Source organism: Tasmannia lanceolata, unplaced genomic scaffold, assembly GCF_043159265.1.
Source record: "Tasmannia lanceolata isolate RefF3 unplaced genomic scaffold, GAP_Taslan_0.1 ptg000037l, whole genome shotgun sequence".
NCBI lineage: Eukaryota > Viridiplantae > Streptophyta > Magnoliopsida > Canellales > Winteraceae > Tasmannia > Tasmannia lanceolata.
In genome coordinates this window covers 11,380,291-11,392,923 of record NW_027518714.1, presented here as the reverse complement: position 1 = coordinate 11,392,923, position 12,633 = coordinate 11,380,291, and the positions used below count along the sequence as shown (strand labels likewise).

The following is a 12,633-nucleotide window of genomic DNA, read 5'->3' as shown; positions in this document are numbered from 1 at the left end:
GGCGCCCCTATTGGTGGATTTTTGCAAAGTGTAACGCCGAAAAAAAGGGGTGCCCTTGGAAAAATCCCTATTAGGGGCGCGCCCTTGGAGCTGATTTTTGCAAGGGCGGCAGGGCGCCCTTCATTCTATCATTCCGCTTATATACAAGCAGTCAAGTACATCATTTTCTGTTTATTCAAGGCAAATCTATCCCCCCCCCCCAGTGTCTTATGTGTTGGTTCAGCTCTCCCCAACGTAGATTGGCTGTGGATACAAAGTCAAATTGATTGAACAATCCTAACCATTATATCTATCATAGAGATCAAGAAAAATGTATCCCTCACTTGGTCCTTGTTGTCGAATTGAGATTTTAAAAAAGAAAATAATAAAAGGAGAGGTTGGAACCAAGTAGGATCTAACTGACAATTCCATGATTTCTGATTCATAAAATGTAGGATCTAAGTGACAACCTCTAAAATACAGCGTTCAAATCAGAAAGGGGAAAGATTGTGCCAAAAAATACAGTCCACAAATCAGAGAGCAAAAAGATTATGTGCCTACTAATGCTTGAAGCTTCAATTAGGATCAATAGCTTAGCAATTAGCATTCAGGAAGTAAGAGTTTGTCAGAACTAGGTGATAGCTGACGTGCATATTGGACATGAGCTTCTTCTTCTGAGCCACGGATCAATACACTGCCACTCCAAGAGAACATATCACCTATTTAGCAACATTGAATAAAAAGCAAGTTCTAAAATTACAAAGATGAGGGGAGTGTCTACTTCTTTGTGAAATTTATGTAAGCATGGAAGGTGGCGAATGATATCTCCTGTGGATGGGGTCTCAAGGCAGACCACACATGCTTCTTCAAAGTTATCAGTCTGCATGTGAGACTAGAAAAGAAAGCAATCAAAATCTTACTTCTACTTATAACACAGGTTTTTAAATGCTTATTTCTATACATTAGGCACTGCCTTTCAAATGCTTATTTCTACATGATTGTTTGCTGTTTCTTGACCATCACGGTCTTGGGAGTTTTCCCCTTTTATGCATTGCAGTTAAAAAATGCTTATTTACACATTGATCAACAAAAAGCAGGAAACTGTTACCTGGACTGTTGACCAGGGCAAGCTATTGATCTGATTCGAAGATGCACCTACATGTTGATGATTGTCCTCATCAAGAGCCAATAGCATCTCGTAGTCATTCCTACAACCAAAAATGAAGCACAATCACAGTATCCATCCCTTCAATTCAGAAATATTCTGAAACAATGTATCAATTAGCATTTTAGTGGCTCGTCTTAAAACCTTGGACCAGTGCCTCGCCCATTTGCTGAGAAATACAAGATGAAGCAAGAGCAGATAAAAGCAGAATGGGAGAAAATATGACCTGGAAATGAAGATCTATCTTAAACCAGCACCAAAGTGGTTATTAATAAACAAAAGAAAAATAGTGAAGGAAAAAAATGGGAAAGCACCCCAAAACACAGTAGGATTGGCTGGGAAACAAATCATGTCTACAGTGTCCATGGTTGGCCAAAGAATTTGCAACTGACCAAGTTACAAATATGTGGCCCTTCAAAGACTGCATGGGGGAGGAGTGAAGACAAGAGAAGCAGAAAAAATGGACATCTGCATCTAGGAAGAGATAAATTGTTCTTCATCAGTGGACCACATTGGAGAGGGTGCGTCCTCTCAACCAAGTAAAACGGAAGATGGGGTTTCAGAGGTTCTACTTGTACTAATAAAGTGTCAATTAGTTGTCAAAGGCCCAGAGTGTAATGAAAGACCATATTCGTATCAGTATGAAGTGCACGACCAAAATAGTGGGACCAAGAGTATCCTACTCATCACAATTAAGCATCCTAAGGAACTAGTAAGTGACGCATGTTGTCGACGTGCCCATATTAAGTCTGACAGTTCGGCTAAATCATAGTTTACCTCTCAAACTTTTCTTATTTCTCTTTTTAAAATTTTAAAATTATTTCCAGTTCCATTATCTTTTAATATTTTTAAAATTATTTCAGCAGATTCCACAATCCAGTTACATGATTCGATTTTTTACACACACATGCATTTGGGTGAAAAAAGAAAAGTGGAGGCATTTAGTAAATTACCATTTGAGAAAAAAATTTACAATTACAAGAGGTCAACAGATAGAGTTGATAGTGTGACAAATGAAGTTACAAGAAAAGAAAGGGCTACGGGTTTAACTTGGACTGTTGTTCTCAGAGAAGTCACAGATATGTCACCAGAAATTGAGAACACTAGTAACCCTATTGAAAGGTAAGGATCCCTTTGAAGTCCCAAGTTGAAAACATGTTTAGAATTTCCCACACATACCACAGTTGGCAATGAAAGTGCAGATTATTAAATAAGGGAAATGAAATCTTACTCATTAAAATCACGCTGAACTTGCAAGAAGTGAGAAGTTGTTGCCATTGCACCGCTGTTGCCAACTGTAGTTTCCAGTGCTTCCAATAAATGACGTCTCTGCTCAACACAATAAATAAATAAAGCTGCATCTTCATATACAAAAGAAAACAAAGCAAACTGTTTTGAGCTCGTCAAATAAATCATCAAATAAAAAAAGCAATGAACAATTGGTAAGCATTTGAAAGAAAGCCAAGAGGAATAAGCAATTTTGACCTACAATAAACAGAAATATCCCGGAACAAGAGCAGGGAAATCATATTTATTGTGCCTTTTTTCCCAGATCAAATGTCAAATACACAATTTTCTTTTGGCTATCAAGTACGAAGTGTTGCTTTCAGAAAATGTTACAAAAAACATTAAATTCAAACAATCTTAATCTCAAGAAACATAACATGGAAGATATGTATAGAAAGCAGTACCATGTCGAAATCCATATTGGAAGGGAATTGGAAATTCCTTCCTTGGGAAGATACACCAACAGAATGAACACGGAAGATATGTATAGAAAGCAGTACCGTGTCCAAATCCATATTGGAAGGGAATTGGAAATTCCTTCCTCGGGAAGATACACCAACAGAATGAGTAAGGAAATTTCCCCTTAACTGTTGCATTCTTGCAGAGGAAGGCAATCTACCACGGTTGTTGTTGACCGAACTGAAAAACTTTGAAAAGACTGTGATGTGTCATGTCTATTTAAACGGTCATGTGTTAAGTGTCTCCGAGCAGAAGGTAGAAACAAATGAAATTCTTACTCGCCAAAGAATAAGTTCAACAAACTTATTTAATGGTTTATAATGGAGATGCATATAAAATACAAGATATAGAAGAGAAGTAATATTTTCCCCCTTTTGACCAAGTTTGTTTTAATGATTGAAATTACTTGGAAGACTATTTTTCATTGTAGAAATGCTTAGTATATTTGAGATACATATTACTTTTTTTGGAATTTTGATAACACCAATTTAATTGAGAAAGAAAAGAAAACACTTCTAAAAGAAAGATAAAGATGACCCAATACACAGTTCATGTCACAATGCACCTCCTTTTTCAATTGTTTAGGCAACCTTACCAGCCTCACATAAATGTGGGCACAATACTTAATGCTGCTACTGCTAGCCTAGTCAAGAATCCATCAATGACACATGAAGAACTCCATAAACCCATACTACACTTCGGCATACGCCTAATTACATAAATTCACTAATACATCACAATATGGTTCCAAAACAAAAAAGAAAGAAAGAAAAGAAAAAAGGAACCATCGCCTTAATTATCATACTGCCTATATATCAGCGTAATTTCGATGTTCTGTCAAAACAAACCCCCAAGTTCATGTGGAATCTGCTGATCAATAATTACCTATGTATAATGGGAGATGATAAATCTGCCCTCATTTCACCCTTCTTTCACCCCCTTTGACTGGCATCCTCTCTCTCTCTCTCTCTCTCTCTCTCTCTCTCTCTCTCTCTCTCTCTCTCTCTCTCTCTCTCTCTCTCTCTCTCTCTCTCTCTCTCTCTCTCTCTCTCTCTCTCTCTCTCTCTCTGTTGTGTGTAAATGAGGGCATTGTTTGGGATGGGAATGAGGGTCAGAGTCGGGGTTGGTTTCTACGCAAATTCAAACAATCTTCATTTCAAGAAACATAACATGAAAGATAACGGATAGAAAACAATACCATGTCCAAATCCATATTGTTAGGAAATTGGAAATTCCTTCCTTGAGAAGATACACCAAGAGAACGAGTATGATAATTTCTCCTTAACTGTTGCATTCTTGCAGAGGGAGCCAATCTACCATAGTTTGTTGACCGAACTGAAGAACTTTGAAAAGACTGTGATGCATAATGTCTATTTAAACGTTCAATTGTTGAGCCTCTCTGTGCAAAAGGTTCAAACAAATGAAATGCTTACCCGCCAAAGAACAACTTCAACAAACTTATTTAATGGTTTATAACAGAAATGCTTAAGAAATTCAAGATATAGAATTAATATTTCCCCCCATTTGACCGAGTTTATTTTAATGAATGAAATAACTTGGAAGACTATATTCCTTGTAGAAATGCTTAGAATGTTAGAGATACATATTACATTTTTGGGAATTTTGATGACAACAATTTGATTGTGAAAGAAAAGAAAACACTTCTACAAGAAAGGTAAAGATGGCCCAATGCATAGTTCATGTCACAATACGCCTCCCTTTCAAGAGTATAGGCAACCTTACCAGCCTTGAATTAAATGTGGGCACAACACTTAATGCTGCTAGCCCAGTCAAGACTCCATCAATGATACATGCAGAACTCTATAGACCCAAATAACTCTTACCCATACACCTAATTTCCTATATATCATTGATACATCACAATATGGTTCTAAACCAATAAAAAGGAATTCATCTTCTTCAATGCCATATTGCCTATATATCAACGTTATTTCGATGTTTTGTCATAGCAAACCCCCAATTTCATGTGGATTCTACTTTATCAATAATTAGCTATATACTAATGGGAATGAGGGTCAGAATAGGGGTTAGTGTCACGGGCATATCTGATCCTCACAACTTTTCTTTCAGGAGATGATGGGTCAGGAGGATGGATTGATTTCTGGTGTTGATTTTCCAAGAAAGGGAGAATAATTGGAATATGAAATGAGGAGATTGTGATTGAGGTTAGTAGTAGGGTGAGATTGGAGAAGAGGTTGTGGTCGAGTGGTTAGGAAGCTGAATGATGGCGGTTTTGGTTATGTGAAGCAGTAGGGTCAATGAGGACCATGCCCTCAATAAGGAACCAAAATCATCCTCTCCTCATCCTCCTCTTAGGACAAAATTGTCGTCCCTCCATCAACACTCCCAATGGTAAAATCAGAGGCTTGAGGTAGACTAAAAGACTAGTACTAATAATAAGATGAACCTTGTTTGCACTGCAAAGGAAGACATGTAGAGAGAGCGAGCGAGAGAGAGAGAGAGAGAGAGAGAGAGAGAGAGAGAGAGAGAGAGAGAGAGAGATGCTTCTCCGGGTTGTAATTGGTCTAGACGTCGATGCTACAATCCACTTAGATCGTCTTTCGAAACTTTTTAACTTTGATAAAAAAAGACTAGGATTTTGGAAAGCAATTTGAAATATCATATTTGAAAGCTTCAGATTACTTCTGGGAACATTCTCATAGAGGTTTTTCAAAAATTAAAAGGGTTTTAAAGAGTATTTTGAAGTGGTGCAAACTCGTGTTTCAAATATGGTTATACTAAACATCTTTAGGCTCAGATCTCTAGGTTTGCTTTCAAAATGGTTATCCTTTTGGTCTTTAGGCACTATTTAATAGATGCTTTGGCACATTCAAAGAAACAAAACAGATCATCATCCCACACATGACCTGATTGATGTCAGGTCAGGCAAGAGAAAATGAGGTGTCTACACAGTGACAAAAATCTCATGATATTAATCTTATAAAGTGAAGAAAAAAAGACAATATCTAAAGATTTTCAAAAAATAGCTAGATTTAACTCCCTTTTTTCCTCTCTACACTATATTGTCATTGTTTTTTTCTTTTCTTTTTTTGGAAGTGAAAAACCGACCACGATATTTTTGTTGTTACGGTTTTTTATAAATTTTTTCCTCAATTTTACAGTTCTGTAAATGATATGAAGAAAGAGAAATAGCAGGATCTTTGAAGGTAAGTTCTCTTCAATCAAAAATATTATCAGAGAAAATATATGATTAGATGGACTTTAAATTGAGTTCCACATGAGGTAGGTAAGATCTATTCAGTGAGTGGTTAGGAGCTAATTTACAGCCAGCACTAGAAGGAGAGGATGTCAAGATAGATTATTCCACCCACCATGATTATTAAGCTCAAATTAAACCAAGAATAGGGACTTGCTCATATCAAGGATGAGATTTTAGACTTAAATTGAGAAGCTAATATTTCTTTTAAACAGATTTTGAGAGACGCAAATGAGGTGGCTGACTCACCCTCGAAAGTGGGTACAAATGGAGATGTACTAAAGTGGGTCAATTGCCACCCCTTTTGCAATTTTTTTTTCCTTTTTTTTGCAGTACTATTCAAAAAATAGAGTCTCTAGAATACCAAGGACATACTTTTCTATCTTGATAAACAGGAAATTATAAAGTAGAAGCTGACTGCTGTCTTTTCATTAGTGAAAATCGGAATCTAGAAGGGCCCACTTACAAGATTTTGTAGTCCTTGATTCCTAATGGAATCAGCAAGCAGGGCTTCCAGCGTCCATGCAATATTTGCATCAAACTGTTACTTGGTATAGAGGAGAAATCTGTCAGACAATAGCTTTTACCCTTATCCAAGAAAACAACTTTATATATTAGAAAAGGGGAGTCAAATAAAGAGAATCAATAAACAATTAGCTGATATGATCAACATGCACACAAGAAGCCTATATTTAAGAATGTATATAAATATCCAATAAGGAAAATGAGAACAGACCTCAGAACCCCCAACTGCCGGTGATTCATGATAGAGTTCTGCTTGGAGTTGACGAGCCAATATCTCATCTGCCTCAACTTGTCTAGTCCTTGCACTAGAATCATCACTAACTATACAACCTGGACCTTGGGGGTTGTTGCATCTTGTTTCAGGAGAATGCAACTCATCAACTTCTATAACCGGTCCTAAGATGCCACGATGCTGAGAATTGTAACTTCTCGTTGGTTTCACATTTGAGGGTTCCCCTGATGAGCAAAGAGATGAGACTTTTGTATTATCAAAAGTAGAACTAGAGCACCTGCCAAGACGATTGCGTGTTGAAGTAGACTTCTTCATTTGTTTTTTCATCAGCCTTTGTGATCCACGCTGCCTTTCATTTTCAGGGTCAGACTCACTCATAATGTTAGGAGAAGCTTGAAATGGATGTGCATTAGACCCAGCATGCTGAATGGGGCTGGGATCCCCGAATTCTCGTAAATCAATCTCGGGATTGGCATTAAACACAGTCATATGATCTGGACCGTCCGTATTTCTTTCATGTCCCCGATCAAATGAGTTACATACATCATTGTCTTGAGTTGAAAGATACAGAACTCCATGAGATGAGGGCATAGATGTCTTCTTTGAACGATTACGTGTGCTTCTCTCCACAATTATTAACAAATCCCTGCAGAAAGACATCATACTATCAATAAAAAACAACATCATAATATCCTGAAGAAGCAAACATATATACAATTGGTCTATGTAGATCATCAAAACCATAATAACCAATAATAAAGAGTAACAGATTAATAGAAGAGTTGACCAGCCAGGGCGCACTTTGTCAGTATTCCGAGAGTATAAATGATGGTGTCGCAGTACCACATCCAGTTGAAGCAGAATTAATTGGGCAGGACATTACAAATACAATTAATGACTAACAAATAAGATGGCCACATTACTCCGATTCGCATATCAATTTGCATGCGTAGCATGATTAGCATCTCCCCAAGACACATAACCTGCCACTTGAGCTGAGAGAGTCCCAGCCTGAGATGTCTCACTTGTTAGAGACATTTTGGGGAACTTGGACACCCATCAACACAACAACACAACACTCCAACACGAATAAAGGTAAAGGGTCTTATGACTAATGAGATAATATAGAAATGTTATGTGTCGGTAACGCGATATGGTAAAGTGAAATGATTTTTCTTAGTTAAAATCTATCTTGCATTTGACATTTATTTGAATTTTATAATTATTGTACATCCAAAGCAACCAATAAAATTATTGCATTTTATAATGCATATAATTGAGGCTGATGAAGAGTGGATATAGAAAGAGATGTATTTGTGTTGCATATTAAAGATCACAAACAAAACATGTATCAGTGTTGGATTAAGTCCCTTAGCATGGAAAATGGTCATATCAGTTAATGGAAAGAAAAATTATTCATGCATAAGGTCCACGCTATCAATAGAAGAATTGTATGCTTTAAAAGCCCAAGAAAATGCAGAATTTTTTAACTACAAAAAGTAATACTAAATCAGAACCAGCCAATATATTATGAATAAAAAAATAACGTGAGATACCTGCTTGACGAAGATCTAATTCTAGCATTGCACTCATTGGCTAGCACAGTGTTGTCCATTACCCCTTTTCCTTTCCTTCTATCAATTTGACTGCCTTCAGAACGAGGATTATGGATGAGTATCTGACATGTCCTGTCAGAAGAGTTCTTGAATGCCCCTTTTCCATTCCCATCCAATTTACCATTCACGATACTGTTGCAATTATTTTCAGATGTGCTTTTGCCCTTTGCTATGTTATATGGAGAGATACACCCATTACGCACTAGCCGCCTCTGCTCGTTCTTCCTTGGTAAAATAACAGGTTGCAACATTGCTGAAACATTTTGTCCAGTCTTAGGTTGAGAGTTACTGCATGGATTGATCCCTGTCCCATAATCCCTATATTTCAATCCGAAAATAGCATCCACACGATCCACACTCGTACCAGCATCATCATATTTACCATTAAATGCAATTTTCTGGGTTACATCAATAATTTTTCCTCTATTTCCACATCGAGCTTTGACATCAGAGGCAACACTTTCACTGATATCAAGAGAATCACTGCAAAATTTAGCTCTATCAGCAAGGTGACCACCGGACACATGAGAACTAGAAGGAATATCTAACTCGATCCTATCAAGATTAAGCATGGTTCCCCCATGTCGAGTTTGTGCATAATGTTTATTATTCTCAAGCTTCTTGGAAGTCAAGTCAGCAAGCTTCATTTTTCTGAAAAGAGGGTTTTCAGACTTGTTAAAGCCATTGGATGTGGAGGTCATACCCGATCCAGATGCAACGAACAAACTGCTGCGCATAATTCCATCATGATTTCCAGTATCTCTCTGACGATCAGAACACAATTTCTTCTCAATTCCATTACTGGAACTCAGCCTACAACTCCCATTTAGTCCAATTGGAATTGGGTTATCCAATAAGCCCACATCTACAGTATCATCAATCACAGATGAAGTGACTTGTTTCATTATATATCTGCCCCACCAATACGCATAAATGACCCGTTAATCTTACGTGAGACCAATCTATCTGGAACATCAATGACCTGATCAGTGTCCATATAGTCCATATTGACCATTAAAGATCCCAAAGAAGCAACACCTACCAATATCAAAACCCTAAAAACCCACTTGTGATAATACCTTAAAATCTATCACAAGATTCCCTTTGTCTCATCATATTAAAACAGTACAGCAAAGAATCAAACAACAACAAAAGACAGAGATTGCACTCGAGCATTCCTTCAATTCCATTAGCATATATGAAGTAAAATAAAAAAACATAAAGAAATCAATAATCCGATCGTAATTCAACAAATAACGCGCATCTACTTCGCTTGCATGTCAAATCTACCAAAGTAAAGAAAATCTTAAAAAAAAACCAATCGATGGTTTAAAATCATGAACAGATGTGAAATCAAAGAATGTAATAAGAAAAAGGCAGGGATAAATAAAACAGGGACCCTAACCGAACCCTTTGAATTAGGAGCCCTAGATTCAAGATCAAAAGAATGTTAAAAATTCAGATTACGGAAATGCGGGTGGAAAATCTGAGAGAAAGGAATGGTAAAGGAGAAAAGAAAGAGTACCTTAGGGTTTGGGTGGTGGTGGTGGTGGATGAGATGTAAGCTTGCGAAGAGCCTAGAAGTAGAAACGAGGATGGAAAGGTTAATGGAGAGGGAGGCATACACACACTCCTTTACGCGAATACATTCCCAGTCCTGGAGCGTCGAGACGACATTACCGTTGGGCGCACGACACTAACGTGTGTACGAGAGTCACATTTCAGAAACGATTCGTCTTAAATGAAAATTCAAAAAACAAGGCTCCTGAGGGCACTGCCCTGTTTTGATAATTGCACTACCTCAACTTTATAAGCTAAAACCTGGATTTTATAAGCTAAAACTTGGATGGTACATTTTCAGTACTGTAAAATCAGAAAGGAAAGTTAAACCAAACCAAAATTGGCCGAACCGAACCAAAAATTCGGTTTCGGTTCGGTTCGGTCTGGACAATGATAAATGTGCCCCTTTTCATAGGAAAATGATACATGCGCCCCTTTTCATCGGTTCGGTTTGGGGGTTTGGTTCTGTTTCGGTTCGGTTTGGTTAGGTTTGGACCAAGGTTTTAAATTTCGGTTTTGGAATGCGTTTCGGTCCTCACTGAAACCAATCTTGAAATTTCGGACGAAATCTATCGTGACTAAATAAAGTAATATTTTATCTCGTCCCGTAATTTCCACGAAATCCCCGAAATTTCGGGATAATATTAAATAATAACTAAAATCTGGATTTTTTCGTTATACTCCTTAAATTTTGACCGAAATTTTAGGGAAAACGAAATTGGAATTTCGATTGAAATTTTGTAACGTTTCGACTTAACCCAATTTCGGTTTCGGTCTCGACCGAAACCCGAAATTTGAAACTTTGGTTTGGACATATATATATATATGTTCGGTTCGGTTCAGTTCAGTTTCGGTTTGGAGTGTAAGCATGTTCGGTTCGATTTGGGGGTCAAACCAAACCAAAACCGAACCGTTGCCACTCATAAGGGAAGTGATACATGCGCCCCTTTTGATTACTTGGGACATCCAACAGTAGTGTACGTGGCCATCAGCCCCATTGAATCCTTCTGACGTGAAGTACATCAGCCCCTCTGCAGTCATTTACACACTGCTGCTGGGTGTCCTGAGTAATCAAAAGGGGCGGACATATCACTTCCCCATAAAAAGTGTATTTAAAAAAAATCACTTTAGCTCACTTTGTTTGAAGATCTAAACCACTCATTGGCTTTGGCCCATTGTAAATACATGCTACAAAAATCATCTTCTTAGGATGATACTAACTCTTTGGTCATAGACTTAGGGAAATGATTTCAGCGCTCCAATGTTTTGATAAACATGCGCTCACTTGTTTGTCGTGTAGTATTTAAAGGGTTTTAAGAGCTTTTTGAGAACCATAATATCCTCTGACATCCCTTTAAATACTACACGACAAACAAGTGGAGTGCATGTTTATCAAAACACTGGAGCGCAGAAATCATTTCCCTAGACCTATATATGGTATCAGTCACATTTGCCCCGTTTTACCTTTGCCGCTTTTACTGGTTGTGTAAAGGTACATCATAAATAGTATGATTTTTTATACGGTGCTTGGTCAGGCATGTTCTTGAAAAAGGCACCACCCTTGTTATTTGATCCAACAACAACCCCTTTTTCATCTTTTTAAGGGACTGTTGGATCGACTGTCAAGGGCGGCATTCTTTTACCAGAGCATGCCCAATTGGGCACCATATAATTTCTTAATGAGTATAGCGCTCTCTCTCTCTCTCTCTCTCTCTCTCTCTCTCTCTCTCTCATGAACCTTTTGCCGGCCTAACAAGTGAATTGTTTAAATCTTTAAACAAGGTAGGCCCTGCATGTACCCTCTTGCCTCTTTGTGGGCTTGTTACATGTAAAATAATAGAAAATTATATTAATCTTGGATGATTTACATTGAACAGAAAGAGTGGTTTTATAGAACACTCAAATGATAAACATAGTAAGAGAATAAGATAATTATGGAAAGACATTATCCTAATCTAATTCACTTGCCTAATCTAACCCAACCAACCAATATAGCCTAATCAAATCAAATCTTTTAATCTCAGAATATTTGACCTTGATTTGATTTCATTCTCTAATATGCCCCCTCAAACAGTCAAACGTATATGGATTGAAAATCGATATATGTTTGATTACAACAGATATCCCCAAAAAGAAATAGAAAAAATTGTAAATTTTGATGCACACTGTCACGATTGATGTCCGTTTGATGTATGTTGCGGATATTGCCGAAGATGATTGTCGCATGTTGTTGAAAAATGTGCCGCATGACAGATGAGCCGCAAAGAGCTTCAATGAACTGGATTTGACTCAAGCCAGAATGAGCGAGTACATAGTGTGATGTAGTTGTAATTAGTGTGATTGAGTAGTCTTGTAGTGTGTGTAAGTGGTAGTGAAGGTGCTGTAGCGTAGGGGGTGGGATGAAATATACAAATAGTTGCCCATGTGGCTGTTGAAACCATAGTTGCGGGGGTTCGAAGCGAAAGTGGGAAGCGGAAACGGGAAGCAAAGGCTTTCGGGGAGGAAGGAAGCGGGGAGCGTCAAGGGTTGGGGAATAAGTTTAAAAAATAAATAATAAAAATAGAAATAAGTT

At 37.6% G+C, this 12,633-nt stretch overlaps 1 protein-coding gene across 11 annotated transcripts; it reads right to left on the bottom strand.

The window, feature by feature from the left end:
- Window positions 1-395: 395 nt before the first annotated feature.
- Window positions 396-10,201, bottom strand: LOC143862523 (uncharacterized). Of its 11 annotated transcripts, none has more exons than XM_077373593.1 (9): window positions 10,027-10,201; window positions 8,442-8,984; window positions 6,865-7,531; window positions 6,595-6,669; window positions 4,089-4,289; window positions 2,376-2,473; window positions 1,088-1,187; window positions 761-871; window positions 396-673 (listed from the first exon to the last, which is right to left on the bottom strand). In XM_077373593.1, exons 1-9 carry the CDS (start codon window positions 10,122-10,124, stop codon window positions 611-613), a joined length of 1,956 nt encoding a protein of 651 aa, XP_077229708.1. In that variant the 5' UTR covers window positions 10,125-10,201; the 3' UTR covers window positions 396-610. The 11 variants fall into 11 exon arrangements, 7 of the variants coding, with proteins under 7 accessions (XP_077229708.1, XP_077229703.1, XP_077229705.1 ...); XM_077373588.1 differs by having other exon boundaries at window positions 8,442-9,467; window positions 10,027-10,148; XM_077373590.1 differs by having other exon boundaries at window positions 761-859; window positions 8,442-9,467; window positions 10,027-10,148.
- Window positions 10,202-12,633: the final 2,432 nt, after the last annotated feature.

What these genes read in the sequence shown, in the direction of transcription:
- LOC143862523 (XM_077373588.1), bottom strand. Translation starts at nt 9,406, where the DNA reads ATGAAACAAGTCACTTCATCTGTGATTGATGATACTGTAGATGTGGGC. An exon ending in CGGCAGTTGGGGGTTCTGAG is followed by an intron (nt 6,670 to 6,864) that starts GTCTGTTCTCAT and finishes ACCAAGTAACAG; the next exon opens with TTTGATGCAAATATTGCATG. An exon ending in GTTCAGCGTGATTTTAATGA is followed by an intron (nt 1,188 to 2,375) that starts GTAAGATTTCAT and finishes TTTTGGTTGTAG; the next exon opens with GAATGACTACGAGATGCTAT.